The sequence below is a fragment of the Triticum urartu genome, chromosome 1A, assembly GCF_056163025.1.
Source record: "Triticum urartu cultivar PI428250 chromosome 1A, HENAU_Tu73, whole genome shotgun sequence".
NCBI classification, from domain to species: Eukaryota; Viridiplantae; Streptophyta; class Magnoliopsida; order Poales; family Poaceae; genus Triticum; species Triticum urartu.
Window position 1 is genome coordinate 7,086,327 of NC_141873.1, and position 25,861 is coordinate 7,112,187.

The 25,861-nt window shown below is 44.7% G+C and overlaps 1 protein-coding gene, 1 long non-coding RNA gene and 1 pseudogene across 4 annotated transcripts; 2 read left to right on the forward strand and 1 right to left on the reverse strand.

The window, feature by feature from the left end:
- LOC147988214 (uncharacterized) overlaps nucleotides 1–11,702 on the forward strand; it is a 71,169-nt pseudogene extending 59,467 nt beyond the window's left edge.
- A 1,489-nt stretch (nucleotides 11,703–13,191) lies between these two features.
- On the forward strand, nucleotides 13,192–22,239 carry LOC125532490 (uncharacterized). 3 transcript variants are annotated; one of them, XR_015615991.1, is made up of 7 exons: nucleotides 13,192–13,482; nucleotides 13,565–13,783; nucleotides 14,013–14,421; nucleotides 14,731–14,962; nucleotides 19,859–20,130; nucleotides 20,434–20,704; nucleotides 21,857–22,239. It is a non-coding gene; the product is annotated as an uncharacterized LOC125532490 (long non-coding RNA). The 3 variants fall into 3 exon arrangements; XR_015615996.1 differs by lacking the exon at nucleotides 21,857–22,239 and having other exon boundaries at nucleotides 14,013–14,181; nucleotides 14,321–14,421; nucleotides 20,434–20,864; XR_015615984.1 differs by lacking the exon at nucleotides 21,857–22,239 and having other exon boundaries at nucleotides 20,434–20,864.
- On the reverse strand, nucleotides 14,991–19,329 carry LOC147988216 (uncharacterized). The gene is made up of 2 exons (XM_087543534.1): nucleotides 16,353–19,329; nucleotides 14,991–16,264 (listed from the first exon to the last, which is right to left on the reverse strand). Exons 1-2 carry the CDS (start codon nucleotides 19,318–19,320, stop codon nucleotides 15,906–15,908), a joined length of 3,327 nt encoding a protein of 1,108 aa, XP_087399660.1. The 5' UTR covers nucleotides 19,321–19,329; the 3' UTR covers nucleotides 14,991–15,905.
- Nucleotides 22,240–25,861: the final 3,622 nt, after the last annotated feature.

Below are 25,861 nucleotides of genomic sequence, written 5' to 3' on the forward strand. Positions count from 1 at the left end.
GACAGAAGAAAACACGGGAGCAACTAGTTAACGAGCGCTACTTCGGGAGCCTCGCAACGATCAACGCCACTGGGCGCGCTCTCAGCCATTCGCCATGTGTCGCGCTCTAGACGCTCCTTTCGGATTTTGTTTTTATTTTTATTTTTTTGCACGCGTTTTCGGCTTTTTAAACGGTGTTTACCCGGGTTTTTTCGATGTTTTGGTTTCCCCCCGGTTTTTCTTAGCTTTTCGATCAAAAAAAAAAATTTACGCGAAAAAACGCGTTTTCTTTTATTTTTCTTTCGCGAAAGTCACGGTTTTGCTTCCACGAGAGGCACGGTTGTGCTTTAGCGAGAGTCACGGCCGTCCCTTTCGGAAACGAAAAAACGCGTTTTCTGTTTTTTTTTCTTTCACGGGAGTCACGGTTTTGCTTCCGCAAGAGGCACGGTTGTGCTTTTGCGAGAGTCGCGGCCGTGCCTCTCGGAAAAGGGAAAAACAAAACGTGTTTTCTGTTTTTTTTTCTTTCGTGAGAGTCACGGTTTTGCTTCCATGAGAGGCACGGTTGTGCTTTCACGAAAGTCACGACCGTGTCTCTAGGAAAGGGAAAAACAAAACACGTTTTCTGTTTTTTTTTTCTTTCGCGAGTCACGGTTTTGCTTTCGTGAGAGGCACGGTTGTGCCTTCGTGAGAGTCACGGCCGTGCCTCTCGGAAACGAAAAAACGCGTTTTCTGTTTTTTTCCTTTCACGAGAGTCACGGTTTGCTTTCATGAGAGGCACGGTTGTGATTTCGCAAGAGGCATGGGCGTGCCTCTTTCGGAAAGGGAAAAAGCCATGCTCCCGGTTCGGTTTTTTCGCCCGGTTTTTTTCGTCCAATTTTTTTCTGAAAAAAAAGTTCGTCAAAACCTATCAACATGGGATCTAGTTTTAAAGATCTCGACGCGAGGAATCTAATGGTGAAAACGGTTCGAGATTTGACCGCACAGTTTAAAAGATTAAGCGTTTTGAATAAACGAATCTACGAAAAAAGGAAAACTTCCACGTTGCGACAAGTGGCACGCTGCATATGCGCCACTTGTCGCGACCTAAGAACGTGGAGTGTTCTTTGCAACGAGTACTTCTTAATTAATGATTTTAGAAAAAAAACTACTTAATTGGGATCTCATTAGGCCGTCCACCGTGCTCCGGCCCATGGACCGCTGTTGCCATGTTTTTTTTTCTTAGTGAGAAAAAGTGTGTCCATCTTAGTGAGAATAAGTGTGTCCATCTTAGTGAGATTGGTTATGGAGATTGGAATTGGACCTGAAAAATCATTTGAACTAAGAGCAAGATCTTGCAAATGGACCAGCCTGCCTATCTCTTGGGGTATAGGGCCTGAAAGTTGATTACCAAACAGATACAAAGTATTTAGTTGGGTTAGATTTTCAAGGTTTTTTGGTATTATGCCGCTTAAGGTGCTGTTGCTTAGCTGTAGCAGTTGTAGGTTGACAAGCCTTCCAATCTCCTCGGGAATGATACCTGATACCATGTTTGGTGAATGGCTAAATCAGTTAACATTGTTAGGTTTCCTAAAGACGCAGGGATATGTCCCGTGAGTCTGTTAAATGAGAGACCAAGCTGCCTGAGACTTTGCAGGTCACCAATCTCATTAGGAATTTTCCCTGGGAGCTGGTTCTGCTGAAGGTAAAGTTCCGAAAGTGCTGACAGGGAGTTGATACTAGAGGGCAGTGGACCATGGAGACTATTGTTGCTGAGGTCAATATATGCGAGGAATGAAAGAGCCGAGAAGTTGAGCTCACCAAGCTGGCCATGGATGCCAGCATCTAGCAGAGAGATGTTGGTCACCACCCAGGGCATGCGGCGGCCATGGCGAACAACAGTGCACATGATGCCTGTCCAGTTGCACGGGCTTGTCTTTTCCTGCGAAGAGCTCATGCGCAGCGGTGGGTTTGCAAGTGTAGCTTTCCAGTGGAGGAGGGCCATGCGTTGAGACCTCAGTGAGATCTCTCCATGGCGCACTGCATGCGCTTCTTGCAAGAGAAGAAGGCACGACAGCAGCAGTAGGCAGAGGTACAGTAAAGGTCGCATTTTCCTTGCTAGTTTTTGCATCTAGAATTTTGGAAATGTGTTTGGCTGGGGGATGTGATTCAATACACAATGCAGCTCTATTGATGAGTATTTAACAATGTGCCGGCCATTGTTATGGGGTCCTCATTCAACACACAACAGTTGAGTGGAAGCTTTTTTTCTTTTCAAAAAGGATTTGAGTGGAAGCTGCTGCTGGATGACTGTTCTTCAGTGCATGTCGCCATTTTTTTTGTAGGTGCTGCTGGGCTGCCTTTTTTTCTTCTTCGGTGTCGCTATCTCTTCCTCCTCTTTTGTCATGCCTGTGGAAAAAAATGAAAGCAATTGACGGTAGGGATATATGTTAGGGAACGTAGCAGAATTTTAAAATTTTCTACGCATCACCAAGATCAATCTATGGAGTCATCTAGCAACGAGGGAGAAAGGAGTGCATCTACATACCCTTGTAGATCGCGCGCAGAAGCGTTCAAGAGAACGGGGTTGATGGAGTCGTACTCGTCGTGATCCAAATCACCGATGACCTAGTGCCGAATGGACGACACCTCCGCGTTCAACACACGTACGGTTGGGAAGACGTCTCCTCCAACTTGATCCAGCAAGGGGGAAGGAGAGGTTGATGAAGATCCAGCAGCACGACGGTGTGGTGGTGGAAGCAACGGTGATCTCGGCAGGGCTTCGCCAAGCACAGGGAGATGGAGGAGTGTCACGGGAGGGAGAGGGAGAGGCCAGGGGCTAGGGTGCGGCTGCCCTCCCTCCATCCCACTATTTATAGGACCCCTAGGGGGGGCGCTGGCCCTAGGGGATGCCATCTCCAAGGGAGGGCGGCGGCCAAGGGGGTGGCTTGCCCCCCAAGGCAAGTGGGGCGCCCCCACCCCTAGGGTTTCCAACCCTAGGCGCAGGGGGAGGCCCATGGGGGGCGCACCAGCCCACTAGGGGCTGGTTCCCCTCCCACTTCTGCCCATGGGACCCTCCGGGATAGGTGGCCCCACCTGGTGGACCCCCGGGACCCTTCCGGTGGTCCCGGTACAATACCGAGTACCCCCGAAACTTTTCCGATGGCCGAAACTTGACTTCCTATATATAAATCTTCACCTACGGACCATTCCGGAACTCCTCGTGACATCCGGGATCTCATCCGGGACTCCGAACAACTTTCGGGTTACCGTATACTAATATCTCAACAACCCTAGCGTCACCGAACCTTAAGTGTGTAGACCCTACGGGTTCGGGAGACACGCAGACATGACCGAGACGACTCTCCGGTCAATAACCAACAGCGGGATCTGGATACCCATGTTGGCTCCCACATGCTCCTCGATGATCTCATCGGATGAACCACGATGTCGAGGATTCAATCAATCCGTATACAATTCCCTTTGTCAGTCGGTACGTTACTTGCCCGAGACTCGATCGTCGGTATCCCAATACCCCGTTCAGTCTCGTTACTGGCAAGTCACTTTACTCGTACCGTAATGCATGATCCCATGATCAACCACTTGGTCACATTGAGCTCATTATGATGATGCATTACCGAGTGGGCCCAGAGATACCTCTCCGTCATACGGAGTGACAAATCCCAGTCTCGATTCGTGCCAACCCAACAGACACTTTCGGAGATACCTGTAGTGTACCTTTATAGTCACCCAGTTACATTGTGACGTTTGGCACACCCAAAGCACTCCTACGGTATCTGGGAGTTGCACAATCTCATGGTCTAAGGAAATGATACTTGACATTCGGAAAAGCTACAGCAAACGAACTACACGATCTTTGAGCTATGCTTAGGATTGGGTCTTGTCCATCACATCATTCTCCTAATGATGTGATCCCGTTATCAATGACATCCAATGTCCATAGTCAGGAAACCATGACTATCTTTTGATCAACGAGCTAGTCAACTAGAAGCTCACTAGGGACGTGTTGTGGTCTATGTATTCACACATGTATTACGATTTCCGGATAACACAATTATAGCATGAACAATAGACAATTATCATGAACAAAGAAATATAAGAATAACCATTTTATTATTGCCTCTAGGGCATATTTCCAACAGTCTCCCACTTGCACTAGAGTCAATAGTCTAGTTACATTGTGATGAATCGAACACCCATGCAGTTCTGGTGTTGATCATGTTTTGCTCTAGGGAGAGGTTTAGTCAACGGATCTTCCACATTCAGGTCCGTATGTACTTTACAAATCTCTATGTCTCCATTTTGAACACTTTCACGAATGGAGTTGAAGCGACGCTTGATATGCCTGGTCTTCCTGTGAAACCTGGGCTCCTTGACAAGGGCAATAGCTCCAGTGTTGTCACAGAAGAGAGTCATCGGGCCCGACGCATTGGGTATGACTCCTAGGTCGGTGATGAACTCCTTCACCCAGATTGCCTCTTGTGCTGCCTCCGAGGCTGCCTTGTACTCCGCTTCACATGTAGATCCCGCCACAACGCTTTGCTTGCAACTGCACCAGCTTACTGCCCCACCATTCAAAATATACACGTATCCGGTTTGTGACTTAGAGTCATCCAGATCTGTGTCGAAGCTAGCATCGACGTAACCCTTTACGACGAGCTCTTCGTCACCTCCATAAACGAGAAACATATCCTTAGTCCTTTTCAGGTACTTCAGGATATTCTTGACTGTTGTCCAGTGTTCCATGCCGGGATTACTTTGGTACCTTCCTACCAAACTTACGGCAAGGTTTGCATCACGTCTGGTACACAGCATAGCATACATGATAGACCCTATGGCCGAGGCGTAGGGGATGACACTCATCTTTTCTCTATCTCCTGCCGTGGTCGGGCATTGAGCCTTGCTCAATCTCGTACCTTGCAATACAGGCAAGAACCCCTTCTTTGACTGATCCATTTTGAACTTCTTCAATATCTTGTCAAGGTACGTACTCTGTGAAAGACCAATGAGGCGTCTCGATCTATCTCTATAGATCTTGATGCCTAATATATAAGCAGCTTCTCCAAGATCCTTCATTGAAAAACACTTGTTCAAGTAGGCCTTTATGCTTTCCAAGAATTCTATAACATTTCCCATCAACAGTATGTCATCCACATACAATATGAGAAATGCTACAGAGCTCCCACTCACTTTCTTGTAAATGCAGGCTTCTCCATAAGTCTACGTAAACCCAAACGCTTTGATCATCTCATCAAAACGAATGTTCCAACTCCGAGATGCTTGCACCAGCCCATAAATCGAGCATTGGAGCTTGCACACCTTGTCAGCATTCTTAGGATCGACAAAACCTTCCGGCTGCATCATATACAATTCTTCCTTAAGGAAACCATTAAGGAATGTCGTTTTGACGTCCATTTGCCATATCTCATAATCATAGAATGCGGCAATTGCTAACATGATTCGGACGGACTTCAGCTTCGCTACGGGTGAGAAAGTCTCATCGTAGTCAACCCCTTGAACTTGTCGATAACCCTTAGTGACAAGCCGAGCTTTATAGATGGTTACGTTACCATCCGCGTATGTCTTCTTCTTAAAGATCCATTTATTTTCTATGGCTCGCCGATCAACAGGCAAGTCAGTCAAAGTTCGTACTTCGTTTTCATACATGGATCCTATCTCGGATTTCATGGCTTCCAGCCATTTGTCGGAATCCAGGCCCGCCATCGCTTCTTCATAGTTCGAAGGTTCACCGTTGTCTAACAACATGATTTCCAAGACAGGGTTGCCGTACCACTCTGGTGCGGAACGTGTCCTCATGGACCTACGAAGTTCAGTAGCAACTTGATCTGAAGTTTCATGATCATCATCATTAACTTCCTCTCTAGTCAGTGCAGGCACCTCAGGAACATTTTCTTGAGCTGCGCCACTTACCGATTCAAGAGGTAATACTTCATCAAGTTCTACTTTCCTCCCACTTATTTCTTTCGAGAGAAACTCTTTCTCTAGAAAGGACCCATTCTTGGCAACAAAGATCTTGCCTTCGGATCTGAGGTAGAAGGTATACCCAATAGTTTCTTTAGGGTATCCTATGAAGACGCATTTTTCCGATTTGGGTTCGAGCTTTTCAGGTTGAAGTTTCTTGACATAAGCATCACATCCCCAAACTTTTAGAAACGACAGCTTAGGTTTCTTCCCAAACCATAATTCATACGGTGTCGTCTCAACGGATTTCGACGGAGCCCTATTTAAAGTGAATGCGGCAGTCTCTAAAGCATAGCCCCAAAATGACAGCGGTAGATCAGTAAGAGACATCATAGATTGCACCATATCCAATAGAGTGCGATTACGATGTTCGGACACACCATTACGCTGAGGTGTTCCAGGCGGCGTGAGTTGTGAAACTATTCCACATTTTCTTAAGTGTGTGCCAAATTTGTGACTCATGTATTCTCCACCATGATCTGATCGCAAGAACTTGATTTTCCTGTCACGTTGATTCTCAACCTCACTCTGAAATTCCTTGAACTTTTCAAAGGTCTCAGACTTGTGATTCATTAAGTAGACATACCCATATCTACTCAAGTCATCAGTGAGGGTGAGAACATAACGATAGCCACCGCGAGCCTCAACACTCATTAGACCGCACACATCAGTATGTATAATTTCAAATAAGTTGGTTGCTCGCTCCATTGTTCCTGAGAACGGAGTCTTGGTCATTTTACCCATGAGGCATGGTTCGCACGTGTCAAATGATTCGTAATCAAGAGACTCCAAAAGTCCATCTGCATGGAGCTTCTTCATGCGTTTGATACCTATGTGATCAAGGCGGCAGTGCCACAAGTATGTGGGACTATCATTATCAACCTTACATCTTTTGGTATTCACACTATGAATATGTGTAACATTACGCTCGAGATTCATTAAGAATAAACCATTTACCAGCGGAGCATGACCATAAAACATATCTCTCATATAAGTAGAACAACCATTATTCTCGGATTTGAATGAGTAGCCATCTCGAATTAAACGAGATCCTGATACAATGTTCATGCTCAAAGCTGGCACTAAATAACAATTATTGAGGTTTAAAACTAATCCCGTAGGTAAATGTAGAGGTAACGTGCCGACGGCGATCACATCGACCTTGGAACCATTCCCGACGCGCATCGTCACCTCATCCTTCGCCAGTCTCCGCTTATTCCGCAGCTCCTACTTTGAGTTACAAATGTGAGCAACCGCACCGGTATCAAATACCCAGGAGCTACTACGAGTACTGGTAAGGTACACATCAATTACATGTATATCACATATACCTTTAGTGTTGCCGGCCTTCTTGTCCGGTAAGTATTTGGGGCAGTTCCGCTTCCAGTGACCACTTCCCTTGCAATAAAAACACTCAGTCTCGGGCTTGGGTCCATTCTTTGGCTTCTTCCCGGCAGCTTGCATACCGGGCGTGGCAACCCCCTTGCCGTCTTTCTTGAAGTTCTTCTTACCCTTGCCTTTCTGGAACTTAGTGGTTTTATTCACCATCAACACTTGATGTTCCTTTTTGATTTCCACCTCCGCTGATTTCAGCATTGAATATACCTCAGGAATGGTCTTTTCCATCCCCTGCATATTGAAGTTCATCACAAAGCTTTTGGACCTCGGTGGAAGCGACTGAAGGATTCTGTCAATGACCGCGTCATCCGGGAGATTAACTCCCAGCTGAGTCAAGCGGTTATGCAACCCAGACATTCTGAGTATGTGCTCACTGACAGAACTATTTTCCTCCATCTTACAGCTGAAGAACTTGTCGGAGACTTCATATCTCTCGACCCGGGCATGAGCTTGGAAAACCATTTTCAGCTCTTCGAACATCTCATATGCTCCGTGTCTCTCAAAGCACTTTTGGAGCCCCGGTTCTAAGCTGTAAAGCATGCCGCACTGAACGAGGGAGTAATCATCAGCACGTGACTGCCAAGCGTTCATAACGTCTTGGTTCTCTGGGATGGGTGCGTCACCTAGCGGTGCTTCTAGGACATAATCTTTCTTGGCAGCTATGAGGATGATCCTCAGGTTCCGGACCCAGTCTGTATAGTTGCTGCCATCATCTTTCAGCTTGGTTTTCTCTAGGAACGCGTTGAAGTTGAGGACAACATGGGCCATTTGATCTACAAGACATATTGTAAAAATTTTAGACTAAGTTCATGATAATTAAGTTCATCTAATCAATTTATTCAATGAACTCCCACTCAGATAGACATCCCTCCAGTCATCTAAGTGAAACATGATTCGATTTAACTAGGCCATGTCCGATCATCACGTGAGACGGACTAGTCAACATCGGTGAACATCTTCATGTTGATCGTATCTTCTATACGACTCATGCTCGACCTTTCGGTCTTCTGTGTTCCGAGGCCATGTCTGTACATGCTAGGCTCGTCAAGTCAACCTAAGTGTATTGCGTGTGTAAATCTGGCTTACACCCGTTGTATTCGAACGTTAGAATCTATCACACCCGATCATCACGTGGTGCTTCGAAACAACGAACCTTCGCAACGGTGCACAGTTAGGGGGAACACTTTCTTGAAATTATTACGAGGGATCATCTTATTTAAGCTACCGTCGTTCTAAGCAAATAAGATGTAAAACATGATAAACATCACATGCAATCAAATAGTGACATGATATGGCCAATATCATTTGCTCCTTTTGATCTCCATCTTCGGGGCTCCATGATCATCGTTGTCACCGGCATGACACCATGATCTCCATCATCGTGATCTCCATCATCGTGTCTTCTTGAAGTTGTCTCGTCATCTATTACTTCTACTACTATGGCTAACGCTTTAGCAATAAAGTAAAGTAATTACATGACGTTTATGTTGACACGTAGGTCATAAATAAATAAAGACAACTCCTATGGCTCCTGCCGGTTGTCATACTCATCGACATGCAAGTCGTGATTCCTATTACAAGAACATGATCAATCTCATACATCACATATATCATTCATCACATCCTTTTGGCCATATCACATCACACGACACATGCTGCAAAAACAAGTTAGACGTCCTCTAATTGTTGTTGCAAGTTTTTACGTGGCTGCTATAGGTTTCTAGCAAGAACGTTTCTTACCTACGCCAAAACCACAACGTGATATGCCAATTTCTATTTACCCTTCATGAGGACCCTTTTCATCGAATCCGATCCGACTAAAGTGGGAGAGACTGACACCCGCCAGCCACCTTATGCAACTAGTGCATGTCAATCGGTGGAACCAGTCTCACGTAAGCGTACGTGTAAGGTCGGTCCGGGCCGCTTCATCCCACGATGCTGCCGAATCAAGATAAGACTAGTAACGGCAAGCAAATTGACAATATCAATGCCCACAACTGCTTTGTGTTCTACTCGTGCACAGAAACTACGCATAGACCTAGCTCATGATGCCACTGTTGGGGAACGTAGCAGAATTTTAAAATTTTCTACGCATCACCAAGATCAATCTATGGAGTCATCTAGCAACGAGGGAGAAAGGAGTGCATCTACATACCCTTGTAGATCGCGCGCGGAAGCGTTCAAGAGAACGGGGTTAATGGAGTCGTACTCGTCGTGATCCAAATCACCGATGACCTAGCGCCGAACGGACGGCACCTCCGCGTTCAACACACGTACGGTTGGGAAGACGTCTCCTCCAACTTGATCCAGCAAGGGGGAAGGAGAGGTTGATGAAGATTCAGCAGCACGGCGGCGTGGTGGTGGAAGCAACGGTGATCTCGGCAGGGCTTCGCCAAGCACAGGGAGATGGAGGAGTGTCACGGGAGGGAGAGGGAGAGGCCAGGGGCTAGGGTGCGGCTGCCCTCCCTCCCCCCCCCCCCACTATTTATAGAACCCCTAGGGGGGGCGCCGGCCCTAGGAGATGCCTCGTGACATCCGGGATCTCATCCGGGACTCCAAACAACTTTCGGGTTACCGTATACTAATATCTCAACAACCCTAGCGTCACCGAACCTTAAGTGTGTAGACCCTACGGGTTCGGGAGACACGCAGACATGACCGAGACGAGTCTCCGGTCAATAACCAACAGCGGGATCTGGATACCCATGTTGGCTCCCACATGCTCCTCGATGATCTCATCGGATGAACCACGATGTCGAGGATTCAATCAATCCGTATACAATTCCCTTTGTCAGTCGGTACGTTACTTGCCCGAGACTCGATCGTCGGTATCCCAATACCTCGTTCAATCTCGTTACCGGCAAGTCACTTTACTCGTACCGTAATGCATGATCCCGTGATCAACCACTTGGTCACATTGAGCTCATTATGATGATGCATTATCGAGTGGGCCCAGAGATACCTCTCCGTCATACAGAGTGACAAATCCCAGTCTCGATTCGTGCCAACCCAACAGACACTTTCGAAGATACCTGTAGTGTACCTTTATAGTCACCCAGTTACGTTGTGACGTTTGGCACACCCAAAGCACTCCTACGGTATCCGGGAGTTGCACAATCTCATGGTCTAAGGAAATGATACTTGACATTCGGAAAAGCTACAGCAAACGAACTACACGATCTTTGAGCTATGCTTAGGATTGGATCTTGTCCATCACATCATTCTCCTAATGATGTGATCCCGTTATCAATGACATCCAATGTCCATAGTCAGGAAACCATGACTATCTTTTGATCAACGAGCTAGTCAACTAGAGGCTCACTAGGGACGTGTTGTGGTCTATGTATTCACACATGTATTACGATTTCCGGATAACACAATTATAGCATGAACAATAGACAATTATCATGAACAAAGAAATATAATAATAACCATTTTATTATTGCCTCTAGGGCATATTTCCAACAATATAAGGGTACCCATGGCACCTACTGATCACCATGGCACCTACTGATCATATCTTTCCAAGTTCTTCTCCGTCTACAACTTACGCGGGGATTCGTGCCGGAACGTCCACTCTCTGGACATGAGTTAACATTGCATCATGCATGTGTTAGTTTACAGACAATTCTGTTTTCTGTTCTCATTTTATATATTGAAAAATGCAGACTTGATGCTTTGGAAGCCGATATGGAGTTTGAATCGAATTCAGTCCCATCGTACCTCCAACCAGACAAGGAGACTGATCTTGATTTTGAGCTTAACTTACCTTCTGCACCAAGTGGTCATGCAGCAGTCCCGGCGAACCGGCAGCAGGTATGTCAATTGCAAGACTAACTAGTTCAGTTTTTGTTCACATTGATTCTGATGCTGATATCCGTAGGAAGAAATTGATGGTTCATGTCATTTCCCATGCAATCAGTTTTTCCTTTATCTTGTGAGATGATGTAATTTGATAGGCTAGATGCTTGAGATCATTATGAATGTAGTGCTGAACTCATAACTCTTGTATTTTGGGCTCAACTTTATGATTCATGCATATGTTGTTGGTATGAACAATTTGAGCTTATATTAGCTTGATCTTAGTAGTAAAAGAAACACACAGAAGGAGAACAGGCAAAACATTTTCATGCCAAACATGTGGTATGCGAAGGATTTCATGCTGAACTTTGAAGTCTCCGTTGAAAAACTCAGACACCACATACTTTAATTTGCTTGATACCCCCTGATTGCAATGTCAAGACCTGTCAACCAGTAGACTAATTTACTCTGCTACCGTTTCTATGTTGATGCAGGAGGATGAACTGGGACTGCCTACCTTGCCACACGCATCAATTCGTACCTGAAAGTAACAAAAAAGTTATGGTGTAGGTTTGATCTCATTGTAAATGGTCGAGACTTTGTTTATGCATGGACAAATCCATTGCATCTTTCCTCATACCACTGCAATTCGTTGAATGATGGAATGTCGCTTCCCCATTGTGTTGGAATAATAGTGAGTGATAAAGGGAGTGTTCTCTATACGGTTGTACATCCAGTTGTTAGTATGTCTGCTGAGTTGAATTGGTATCTGCTTTTCTGATAATGAAATTATGGGACATTGCTAGCCCACGTGTTGTCTGTCATGGCTTTTCCTATCATCTCATCTTTGTTATGTTTGTAAATGGTCGGCACTTTGTTTATGCATGGACAAATTCATTGTATCTTGCATCATATACCACTGCAATTCGTTGAACGATGGAATGTCTCTTTCCCTTTGTGTTGGAACAATACTGTGTGATAAAGGGATTGTTCTCTGTATGGTTGTACATCCTGTTCTTAGTATGTCTCTGCTGAGTTGAATTTTGAGGATTGGTATCTGCTTTTCTGATAATGAAATTATGGGACATTGCTAGCTCTCGTGTTGTCTGTCACGGCTTCTCCTATCATCTCATCTCATCCTTTGTTAAGTTTGTATTAGGCATCAACAAAAAGAGGGTTGTATCTTTGTTCCATGAAAATCTCGTTACCAGTGCTTGAAATTAAGTGTAGTAGTAAATTATCTATTGCTCCATCCTAAGAACAAGGAACACATATGCTCCATCATGAGGACAAGGACTACGTATGCGTGCCCTTCAACCCTCCGTAAGCCCTTTTACTTATTACCGGTGTACTTTTTGTTGTTTTATGCACCTATATCCGTGTGTTCACATTCATTTGGTCCGTTCGAACACTTGATCATTGTGATAGTTCCTGCTTGGTCCAAGGTATTTTACTTTGATACCCAGAGAACAATAAAGTGGGATGACATGATAACGTGTCAGTTTTGGATTCCAGTTTTTTCACCTTCAGGTTCATGGGAGCAATAATAAGGAGAAGGTACTACATACTCCTCCCCTACAACCCTCTGTAAGTGCTTTTACTTAGTATATTGTGGCACTTGCTCTTTTTTTATGCACCTATCTCCAATGTGCTTACATTCATTTCGTTCCGTTTATGCATTGTGATTGTTCCTGCTTGGTCCAAGATATTTGATCTTGATTCCCATATGGAATAAATAAAGCAGGTCACCAATGAGTCCGTTAGGTTACACAGAGACACAGGGATATGTCCTATGAGTCCGTTGAATGAGAGATCAAGCACCTCGAGACTTCGCAGGTCACCAATCTCACGAGGAATTTTCCCTGTGAGCTGGTTGTAGGGAAGGTTAAGTATCGAAAGTGCTGACAAGGAGTTGATACTAGGGGGTAGTGCACCATAAGTTTGGTTGCACAGCATGTCACATTGACCTTCATACCTACCTGTAGGGAAAGCATATGGAGTACAAAGATTAGAGCACCTGACCAATAATAGGCTAATGCCACAAAACTATTTTTTTTTCCGTTTGGTTGCCATGTTTTTTTTTTCTTTTCGAAACGGGCCGACGCCAAGTTGCCTCCCCGCATCCCGGCGGCATCCTCCCTGCCTCCCGTCCTCCTCCGGCGAGCTTCGGTGTCCGCTCATCGGCAACGCCGCGACCTTAGGCTTTGTGGTGTCCGCGAACTCTGCCATGAGTCTATGACAAGGTCCTCTTCTCCCCGCTTCTCGTGAGCACTGGTCGCCAACTCCCTGGAACTACTTCCAGTGCTCATCCTCCACCGGCATCAGGTTGGCTTCTGGTGCGTGATGCGATGGATGTAGAGGATTTCGTTGTTGCTTCTGATTTTGGTTGCTTGTGAGTCGATTTCAGGGAGAACAGTCACAAATTTGGATTGGGGCAGGGGGCCATGAAGATCACTTCCCGTGCACGCTACCTATTCGACGAAATGCCTACAAGGCCACAACGCGCCGTGTCGACGTTTTCTTCTCCCCTCTCGCCGACAAGGAGGGGACACCTGAATCCCGATTCCTTTTCTTTGTGCCACCCATCAATGTCGACAAGTTACTGTCTAAAATCCTAGCTGAGCAGGTATATATAGCTGAATCTAGTCAGAGTGCTTCCGTACACCTTTTCAATCTTTGTTCCTTATTTATTACGCTGTCTAGCTGATTTTCCTTCTTGACATGGTTAAGACATAAGTGGAAATGAATGCTCTTGTTGCTCCATGATTATCCTGTGGCATTTAAACATTCCTTTTGTGGCAGGAGCCTTATTTGTTTCGTGATTTAATATTTATAATCTGTATGCTTCCCTACAGGTATGAAGGGCAGCGTTAACAAACTTATAATCTTAACCAAGTTCCTTTCGCATCAGAGTGGATTAAAGATGCTCCCAGACTAGACTTGTGTTGAAGTGTCTGTGCAATGAAGGCTGCCAATAAAGAGCTGGAAGGGATGAAGAAGGCTGTCAGGATTGAAGATATAGATGTATGCAGCATCCTGTTGTTTACCAGGCTGTTCATGTTGTCAGGATTTTCAACTTACATTACATATAGTCACATTTCATTGCTTTTGTCCAATTACATCTGAATCCATACCTGCTTTTCAAATCTGCATTGCATGCAAGACGGGATGATGGATCTTATGGATGTGAGCAATGAAATACAAGAAACTCTTGGTAGAAGTGCAGTGCCCCAAATGACATCGATGAGAAGGATCTTATGGGGGGTATGTCTCTTATTTTGCAGTTGTTAATTATTAGATGATTAAAACGCCACATATTATCACCTTAAAGTAACTGAGTCAGCTAGTTTTCCTTACAGTGGCAACCAGCCAGGAACCACTCCAAATTAAATTCTGTTGTTGAATTTGATCCAGCAAACTCTCCAGCTTATATCAGTTTTAGGTCCAGGATTTCTTTTTTGAAATGTTTTTTTTGGCTCATCTGTTGTACTGGTTTTTTGTTATGCGTGTGTTAATTTACAGACAAGACAGTTCACTGTTTGCTCTTCTCATTTTGCATGTTGAAAAATGCAGAGATGATGCTTTGAAAGCTGATATGGACTTTGAATCAAATTCAGTCCTATCGTACCTCAAACCAGACAGGGAGACTGATCTTTGATTCTGAGCTTGTATTAGGCATGAAGAAAAAGAAGGTTGTATTTTTGTTCCATGTCAATTTCGCCAACAATGCTTGAAATCAAGTGTAGTAGTAAATGATTTGTTGTTTCATCCGAAGGAGCTTCATACTCCTGCCCTACAGCCCTATGTAAGTCCTTTTGCTTAGTCCTGTGGTAATTTTCCTTTTTTCTGCACCTAGCTTTGTGTATTTACATTCATTTGTTCTCGTTTGCATCGACCATTTGATCATTATGATTGTTTCTGCTTTGTCCAAGGTATTTTACTTTGATTCCTAGAGAACAATAAACTGGGACTTCATCATCTCATGCCAATTTTGGATTTCGTTTTCGCCATCTTCACCTTCATGGGAGCAAAAGTAGATAAAAAAGAAAAAAAAATTGTACACCATTTCAAGTACCCTTGCAGACAATAGCCGGAACAAAGTGTCACATGTGAGCATTATGTCTAAACAAATATAAGCATAGAGACCGCATATGTTTTAGAAGCAACCGGGCAAACAAATTATATTTATGCATTGTTAGAAAACCCTTGTGGGAAAACCATGGGCAAACGTATCTTTCACTTTATCAGGAGTGTCTACAAACACAGACTTACAATAAGTCATGAACTCATCCTGAAGTATATGTTGTTGGAGCATAAACGGGAGGGAGAAGAATCAGTGGAAAGTCAGGATATTTGTGCCGCATAAAACGTTGCAGATTTTTTGCTTTGTTTTCCTATTTATTTAAACAGCTCATTAGCTCAATTAAGTAACAGAAAGATCCTAATATTGTGCCATGACCAAGCTTCACGGACGTGCCATCCCACGTCCCTTGACCATGCCTCAAGTCTTAAGCCGCTACGCCGGTACTCGTGCCATCCCACGATGTGATCATAACAGCATGTAGCTACTGATCTGGCCATGTCGTGAACAGGCTCACGCTGCATGTACCGGTTTTGTTTTTTCTAGAAATAAAACCTACGAGATGACATGTGAGAATCATAGACTTCAACATATATAGGTGGGATATGAGTGACTCGACGCAAAACGGAAACCTCAATCGGCTTCTCACTAGAATTCAGATAATATATCAACAGGCATCCCTTACTTGCAGTAATGTAAGTACGCTGAAAGGCACGGGATATGGATTAGAAGAGGGTCGCTGGATGAGTGTTTGGTATGCCTCCCGCATGGTTGGCCTTGCTTGTGGAGAAGATTCCAAGCAAGAGAAGGCCAGCTTGATGAGCAGAGCTAAGCTATTCTCTTCCGTTGTTGTTGGTGTTGTCGCTCGTTGGTCCAGAATATCATTCACCAGTATAATTTGTTCCTCGCTTGGTAAATTACCGTCCAATAGATCCATTGGATGCTTCCCCATCACTAGCTCTAACACAACAATGCCAAAGCTATAGACATCACATTTCTCTGTCACAACAGATGTGTGTGATAGTTCTGCACAAAATCAAAACATTAGAATTAGGAACAAATGCACTGAGATGAATGCTTCTGATGTGAGAAGAAATGTTATGCTAGTACATACCAGGGGCTATGTAGCCATACGTTCCTGCTAGTACACTCCAGTTTGACGAATCGGGCTTAAGAATCCTTGCTGTGCCGAAATCTGAGACAAAAGCCTTGGAGGTTGTATCAAGCAAGATGTTGTTGGTTGTGATATCTCGATGGATTATAGGTGGACTGCATTCGTGGTGCAAATAAGATATTGCTTGAGCCACATCAGTTGCAAGAGCAATTCTCTTTTGCCAATCTAAGCCTTTTGCTAGCTCCTCATTTTCCAATGTTTTGTGGAGGCTACCCAGCTGAATGTAGTCATAGACAAGAAATTTATACGCTGGATGGGAGCAGAATCCATACATTTTGACAATGCTTCGTTGTCGTATCTGTGATAAGATTTCCATTTCACATCGAAATCTTCTTTCGTCATCCAACTCCTCTTCGGTCTGATGAAGCTTCTTCACAGCAACTAGCTGCCCGTCTTGGAGTTGTGCCTTGTAGACTTTGCCATATCCTCCTGTTCCAATGATGTACTTATCGTCGAAGTTTTCTGTTGCCCTTACAATATCGTCAAATGCTAATCTTCCATCAAAATTCCAAACGGAGAATAGGTCTCTTGCTTCAGCACTAGCACTTTCTTCAGGTTTTCTCTTATTACAATTAAGCATTATTATGACAACAATTGTAGCGACAATGCTGAAACCCACCACAAGAACAATTGGTAAAAGCAAACCAAGTATCTTGCGTTTACGGTGACCAGCTACTTGATTTGAATAACAAAGTGGCAGGCCATAGAGGTTACCACATAGACCTTTATTGGGAAGAAACCAACTTGCTGAAGCATTTTCGAGTAGGTGTGCTGTTGGGACTGGACCTTCCAAGTCATTGTAGGACACATCAAGTGTTGAAAGGCTCACCATGCTTGCAAAGGAGGATGGAATGCTTCCATTGAACTGATTATGTGATAAATTCAGAGATTCTAGCATCTCCAACTTCCCGATTTGTTGTGGTAACACACCACTGAGGTTATTGTTGCTCACATCTAATGTGATCTGCAGGCTTGCTAAATTTCCAATCGCATCAGGCAAACTCCCGCTTAGTTTGTTGTTGTTGATCTTCAAGGACTGTAGTTTTGTGCAGGCCCCTAGTTCCTTAGGTACCAATCCACTCAATTTGTTCCCAGATATATCAAGATTTCCTAGATTGCCTAGCTTTTCTATCTGTGTAGGTATAGATCCAGATAGTTGGTTTGATGATAAGTTCAGGCTATATAGATTAGTTAAAGTACTGATTTCTGGTGGAATCTCACCGCTGAGATGATTAGAATTAAGTCTTAGATCTACTAGGTTGGGCAATTGAGAAAGGCTTGGAGGTATGGAACCTGTGATCATATTTTGTGCCAGATGTAGTATCGTTAGTTGGGTACATGCACTAAGATTTGGTGAGATGTGACCAGAGAGTCTATTCGAGGCCAAGACCATCTGTATGAGTTGTGGATACACACCAAATTGTTGAGATATATCTCCTGTTAGTTGGTTCCTTCTAAGGGAAACTCGAACCAAACTTGTGCAAGTCTTTAAACTACTTGGAATGGGGCCATTGAACATATTAGAATGGACATTGAAATATCGAAGTCTTCCACCTGAACATATATTTGCAGGTAAAGGTCCTGAAAGTGAGTTGTTAGATAGGTCAAGGTTAACAAGGCTTGTGAGATCTCCAAATTCTCGAGGAAGAGAACCTGATAATTTGTTATCGTAGATTTGCATATTTCGGATGCTTTGCAACTTCCCAAAAGTTTTTGGTATTGATCCTGAAATTTGGTTCATAGACAAACCTAAAAGTTTGAGGTTCATCAGATTGCCAATTTCTTGGGGAATGGAAAATGTTATTTGGTTGTCGGACAAGTCTAAAAGCTTGAGATTCAACAAGTTGCCCAATTCTAAAGGTATTGGGCCTGTGATGTGATTTGTATAGAGAAGAAGTTCACTGAGCATAGTGAGGTTGCCTAGTTTTTGGGGCATTGGACCTATTATTTGATTATTGTAGAGAGAAAGTATATTTAGCATATTAAGATTGCCTAGTTCTGGGGGTATTGGACCTGATATTTGATTTTCGAAGAGAAAAAGTGTGTTCATCTTTGTGAGATTGGTTATGGAGATTGGAATCAGACCTGAAAAATCATTTGAATTAAGCTGAAGAATGTGCAAATGGACTAGCCTGCCTAGTTCTTGGGGTATAGGCCCTGAAAGTTGATTACCAAATAAGCTCAAAGTATTTAGTTGGGTCAGATTTCCAAGGGTTTTTGGTATCATGCCGCTTAAGGTGATGTTGCTTAGCTGTAGAATTTGTAGGTTAACTAGCCTTCCAATCTCCTTCGGAATGGGACCTGATACCATGTTTTGGTGAATGATAAGATCAGTTAACATTGTTAGGTTGCCAAGAGACGCAGGGATATGTCCCATGAGTCTGTTGAAAGAGAGCTCAAGCACTCCGAGACTTTGCAGGGCACCAATCTCATGGGGAATTTTCCCTGTGAGCTGGTTGTAGGTAAGGTAAAGTTCTGAAAGTGCTGATAGAGAGCTGATACTAGCTGGTATTGGACCATGAAGACTGTTGCTGCTGAGGTCTATATATGCGAGGAATGGAAGAGCCGAGAAGTTGAGCTCACCAAGCTGGCCATGGATGTCAGCACCCGATAGGGAGATGTTGGTTACCACCCAGGGCATGCGGCGGCCATGGCGAACAGCCGCGCACATGATCCCTGTCCAGTTGCATGGGCTGGTGTTTTCCTGCCAAGAGCTCATCTGCAGCGATGGGCTTGCAAGTGTAGCTTTCCATTGGAGGAGGGCTGTGTGTTGAGACCTCAGTGAGATCCCTCCATGGCGCGCCGCATGTGCTTCTTCCAAGAGACGAAGGCTTGAGACCAACATTAGGCAGCAGAGGTAGAACAAAGGTGTTGAGCAAGATAGCATTTTGCTGCCTAGTGTTTGCATGGTGTGTATTGGTTGGGGGGGGGGGGGGGGGGTGATTCTGTGCAGAATGCAACCATTGATATTTAATGACTGTGTCGTCCATTGTTACGAGGCCCTCAGTCAGTTAACGCACAACAGATGAGTGGAAACTGCTGCTAGATGACTATTCTTCGGTCTGTCACCATCTCTGCACCTGTTGCTGGGCATCTCTTCTTCAGTGTCGCCATCTCTTCCTCTTTTTTCTTTCCTCATGACTACAGGAAAATGACACATTAATTATTCCTAGAAAGCAACTGAAGACAGGGATAGAAGTGTGCCCACTGCATATGCCTACTCATATATTTCCAAGCTATCCTCCGTCTACAACTTATGCACTGAATGGACTTGAGTTAACAGTGCAGTAGAGTTTTTTATTTAATGGTATATCCTGTGATTGGTTTGATAGTTTTTCTTGTTTATTTCATCATGCAACATGTGACTGCAATTCCATAAATAAATGGAAGCAGCTTGTCTCAAACTATTCTCTATAGTACTAATGCTTCCCTTATTGGCTCTTCAGCTGCTACAAAAGATTAATTAAGGACTCATGGCTGGTGGTGCAACGCAATGATTAAATGTGGGAAAAGTTCACAATTCTTGTTGGAAAAACAAAGGTTTCCGTGTTGAATATTGGTCAATACAAATCCTGGACCCCAAGTCTTCCCGGAAGTCATGTGTCTGAGGAAAAATGAGGCAGTGGCTGCAGCTTGTGGAATTCAAAGCCTGCACAACCAAGCAACATCATGACGAAGCTGACTGAAGGAAAGTTCCAAGCTCATGTGGGTTGACTCGGTAAATTTCTACTACTAGTGCTTTCTGTACGTGTTGATTAATTGCCGTGTAACATCCAACACGCCAGAATTCCCTTTGGTGTATGCCCTTTGTACTTTACAAGTAGTAATCAGAAGTGTGCAAATTATTATTACTGCTTCAGTACTTCGGTATCTCATAGCAGTGCATAGAGATGTAGGGTACAACATATCAGAAACGGCAGTAAACACTTATGCATTTTCTGTTCATTTGATCATGTAACTTGTAACTGCTTCAGTTATGTCTTAAGCTATTCTCTGAAGTGTTTCCCTTCTCACTTTTCAGCTGGTACATAGAACAAAATATTAAGCTCAAGGACTCATGACTGGTGACGCAACGCAAAGACAAGTTGCGTGGAAATTTCGCCACCGGCGCTGGTAGAAATAAAAAGGTTCAGTGTTTAATTGTGGTCCAACAAATCCTGGACCCCAGGCCTTGTTGGAAGTCAAGTCGTGTGCCCAGGGAAACGAGGCAGTGGCTGCAACCTGTGGAATTCAAGCAGCATTCTATGGTCAAGTGGTCTTGTTGGATGTTACACGGCAGTCAACAGTTCTGAGTTGAGTTGAATTAGTATCTACTTTTTTTGATAAAGAAATTCTAGGGCATTGCTAGCTCTGTTTTTTTCTGTCTTCCTCGGGCCATCTCTGTTTTCTGTCATCCTCTGTTAATCGTGGGGCATGAAGAAATAATAAGGTTGCATCATTTTTTGGGTCGAAGCCAATCTCGCCAACCAATGCTTGAATTAAAATAAGCAAGCCACCAGTAGAACTAAATTATATAACACATATGGAAACTTGTCTTAGAGCAGGTGGAAGCTTTTTTTTCCTAATATATATGCTGCTTTCCTGTTGACCAAAGCTGTTGTGTGGCAAACGTCCGAACGCGACGATTCTTCAGTGTTATGTTGCCTGCTAGATTTACTGCATGAGTAGTAGGCACCAAACCTAGCTGAAAGTAGTCAGTCACAAGAAACGAAAGCATCAGGCTCCAAATCAATCTTCACTGAAGAGGTCGAAGACCGAGCCAACTCCTTTGGCTGGAATCGCGCCAGCAGCAGCAGCAGCAGCAGCAGCGATTGCTCTGTTAAAATGTGGCTCCGGACTGTAATAAGTATACTATTGCACTCTTTTACCTTTGGTTTCATTTTGATAATGGAACCGGGGATGGCGTCTTGCTCCCTGATGTTCTAAAAAAAGCATCAGGGTTGGGGTGCTCGGTCCTGAGCGTTCGCAATCGTCTTCAGGAAAATTGATGGGCGCTTATTTGATTTTCAGGCATCTGGTTATTAGCAAATGATGTAAATGATTTGTCGTTCCATGTGAATATTTTATGAGTACATACATACACACATGAACCTTGCCTGTCTTAGCTGCTAAATTTCCTAGAGACAAGCAGGCTGAAAGAAGTCACTACCTGTGTAGCTATCTGAGTAGACAGATATTTTTGCTACAACAGAAGAGCTAGCAAAATGGTACGCCGAGCTTGCTAACAGTGCAGCTCAGCTGCTTTATTTGGGTTCTTATCTACTGTCACTTTAGTTGATGGATTATTTATGCCTCGACAGTCCAGGATATGAAAATAGATCCAAACACCCGTTTGATGTGAATTAGTTTTAGCCATGATCAACATCATGATCCAAAGTACTGTCACTTTATTTGGGTTCTTATCTACTTTCCCTTTTATTAATCGTGATGTGTGTATTCTGCAGTTTATCTCTGAAGGAATACAGCGTGTATGGGCCTATGATCCTTTCTCTGAAATACACCGTGGAATAAATCGACACAGCGGTGCACAGTTAGAGCACATTATTGGTACCAGCGAAGTGCTTTGTGTGTTGCGACATGAATCTGGTCGATGTGCTCTAATACACCTTTAGAATTTTTCCCCCTCCTGTACAATAATATATGTCATTTTTGTGTAGTTTCAGAAGTTCCTTACATATAGGAGTTGTGCTATTGTTGCTCCATGCTCCTGGCCATAGTTAAATGGAGCTGATGATCCTGCAGCATCTAATCATTCATTTCATTTCTGTGGCAGCAGCCTATTAGTCTACTGCTCTAATCTGTATACTCCACATGCTTTCCCTACAGGTATGAAGGATAATGTGAACTAACACCAGAGGATCCTCCTCTCCTCTCGACCGCGACCGCGCCGCCCCTGCGGGTGGCCGGTCGTGCCTCCCCCCCTTCCCCGCGAGCCCTCTCCCTCTCTCCACCTCCTCCCTGCCGCCGTCGCCGGCGCCCGCCGCGGGCCTGGCCCGGACGACGTTGGCGGCGGCGGCCCCTGGCCCTTACCCGTCTAGGGTTTCTCCGGCGCGGGACGGAGCGCCCCGGGCGGTGTCTTCAGGCGGCGGCGGTCCTGTGCGGCGGCGGGGATTCCTGTGCGGCGGCGGGGGCGAGCTCTGGGCGGCGGCGGCGCCGTTGGCGGCGGGGCTGCGCGGTGGCGCGGGCTGGCGGCGCCCGCCCGGCCCAGACTGGGCCCTTCGGGCCCCATCTGGGCCTGGGCGGTCCGGCGCCTGGCGTGGCGTTGGCATGGTCATCAGGAAGCGGTGGCGAGCGGTGATGATCGGCGGGGGCTGGTGGCGTCGATGCCAGCCTGCTGCAGCATGGCCGGCGTGGCTTAGCGGGCCCATTTCGGGCCTGGCCGGGCTAGGGGTGGCCTGGTATGCCCCGCTGCCGTGTCCGGTCGGCTACCGCGACGGTGCCGGAGGCGCGAGCCTCCCGCACGACGGTGGTGGAGGTGGTTCCCTCCCGCTCGGCCTCGGTGCTGCTGCTCCTGTCGCTTGGATCTTCTCTCCGGTCTTCTTGGCCTCGTGGTGGTGCTCGCAGCGAGACGGCGTTGGTGGCGGCGCAACCGTGATGGCGCATGGTTGGGCGGTGGTTTGGCTGGTCGGCTCCGATTGGCCGGTGGGGTTTGGCGTGCGGGAGAAATCCTTGCCGGTTCGTCCGCCTCCGATGCGGTGACACCGGCAGGTGCCACTATCCCTTCTTGGAGGGTGTCGGGAGTAGCTATCCCCCACCTCCCTCCGCGTACTGGGGGAAACCCTAGGACTTGTCCGGACAGCAGCGTCGTCGGCGTCGCATCCCTTCTTGGAGGTGCTGCTTAGTTCGCGGTAGATCGGAGCCTCGGGCTGTGGTGGTTTGTTTCCGGAGGGCGCAGCGGTCGTGTGTCTGCCGCGCTTTGTCGAGCTGCCGTTGTTGGCATTTATTTCTTTTTCTTTTTCTTTGGGCTTGATGTGCTGCTCGCCCCAGCATTGCAATATGTATCATGGTGGTTTGCTTTGGAATACAAAGCAGGGGGAAACCCTTTTTCGGTATGAAGGATAATGTGACATTCTGGACAACCATATAATCTCGACCAAGTTGCTTTCCCATGAGGGAATTAAAGATGCTCACTAGACTGTATGTTGCCATAGTTTCCTACCAAGTTCATGATAGATTCTGATTCTTGCTCCAAGACTTATGTTGGAGTGTCTTTCATTCGACATATAGCTGCAGTGAAGGCTGCAAATAAAGAGCTGAAAGGAATGATGAAGACATGGATGTATGCAGCATCCTGTTGTTTACTAGATTGTTTTCAAGATATATGGACGTGAGCAATGTAAGAAGAGATGATGACATCGATGAGGAGGAACCACTTCTATTTATAAATTTCATAGTTGAGACTGATCCAGCAAACTCTCCAATTTATATCAGTCTTAGATTTCTTCTGAACCATTTCTTTGGCACTTTTGCAAAACTAAAGTAGTTTTATGTCATGCACATGTTAATTTAGAGACAAGACAGTTCTCTGTTTGGTCTTCTCATTTTTATGTTGAAAAATGCAGAGCTTGATGCTTTGGAAGCTGATATGGACTTCGAATCAGACAAGGAGACTGATCTTTATTCTCAGCCTAACTAACATGCTGCACCAAGTGGTCATGCAGCAGTCCCAGCAAACCGGCAGCAGGTATGTCAGTTGCGAGACTGACTAGTTTCTATTCACATTGATTATGGTGCTGATATCCCAAGGAAGAAATCCACGACTCGTGTCATTTCCCCATGCAATCAAAGTGCTTGAAGCTATAAACGCGTGTCTTTTATCTTGTCACGTGATCTAATTGAAAGGTATTTCTTAACTCATAAATCATGAAGTTCAGTCTTAATTTCATGGTAAATACCTGTATTGTTGGTGTGAACAATTGAGCTTATCCTATCTTGATCTTACTAGCAAAACAGACAAGCAGAAGGGGGAATATAAAAACCATTTTCACGCCAAACATCTGTTGTATAATGGATTTGACCTTGAACTTTGAAATCTCTGTTGAACATCTCAAACGAAACATACTTTAATTTGCTTGATTGATTCCCCCTGATTGTCTACACTTGTCTGCCAGTAGACTGATTTGCTCTGCTTACTTTTGTCTGTTGGCGCAGGATGATGAACTGGGACTGCCTGCAATGCCGCACGCATCAATTCGTACCTGAAAAGTAACAAAAAAGACTACGTTATAGGTTTGATCTCGTTGTAAATAGTCGACGCTTTGTTTATGCACGGACAAATTCATTGCATCGTTCCTCATATACCACTGCAATTCGTTGAACGATGAAATGTCTCTTCTCCATTGTGTTGGAATAATAGTGAGTGATAAAGGGAGTGTTCTCTATATGGTTGTACATCCTGTTGCTAGTATGTCTATGTTGAATTGAATTGGTATCTGATTTTCTCAGTCACGGCTTTTTCCTATCATCTCATCTCATCCTTTGTTAAGTTTGTATTAGGCATGAAGAAAAAGAAGGTTGTATCTTTGTTCCATGAATATCTCGCCAACCAGTGCTTGAAATTAAGTTTAGTGGTAAATTATCTATTGCTCCATCCCAAGGACAAGGACTACACATGCTGCATCCTAAGAACAAGGACTACATATGTGTGCCCTACAATCCTCCGTAAGCTCTTTTTACCTAGTACTGTTGTACTTTTCTTGTTTTATGCACCTATATCCGTGTGTTCACATTCATTTGTTCCGTTTACGGATCGAACACTTGATCATTGTGATCATTCCTGCTTGGTGCAAGGTATTTTACTTTGATACCCAGAGAACAATAAAGCGGGATGACATGATAACGTGTCAGTTTTGCATTCCATTTTTCACCTTCAGGTTCATGGGAGCAAGAACATGGAAAAGGACTACATACTCCTGCCCTACAACCCTCTGTAAGTCCTTTTACTTAGTATATTGTGCTACTTCTTTTTTTATGCACCTACTCTCCAATGTGCTTACATTCATTTCTTCCCATTTATGAATTGACAAATTGTGATTGTTCCTGTTTGGTCCAAGATATTTTATCTTGATTCTCATATGGGAGCAATAGTAGATAAAAGAGACAAATATTAGGTCACATTTTAATTACCCTGCAGACAACAGCCGAAAGAAAGTGTCACACGTGGATACTATGTGTACAGTACAGTCTTATAACAAATATAAGCAACCCGCGAACCACGGGCAAGACACTCAATTTTACATGGGGCGGGAAAAACTACGGGCACGCAACGGTGATCTTTGTTGTATCAGGAGAGTCTACAAATAAATAGACTTACAATGAGTCTTCAACTCATCCTGTGTGGCATGGCATGTCATATGGCAAGAGGTATATATAGGTGTTGTATGAGTGACGTAAGTAAAAACAATCAGAAATATGAATCGGCCTCTGCTTCGGTAGACCCTGGTTTCTCA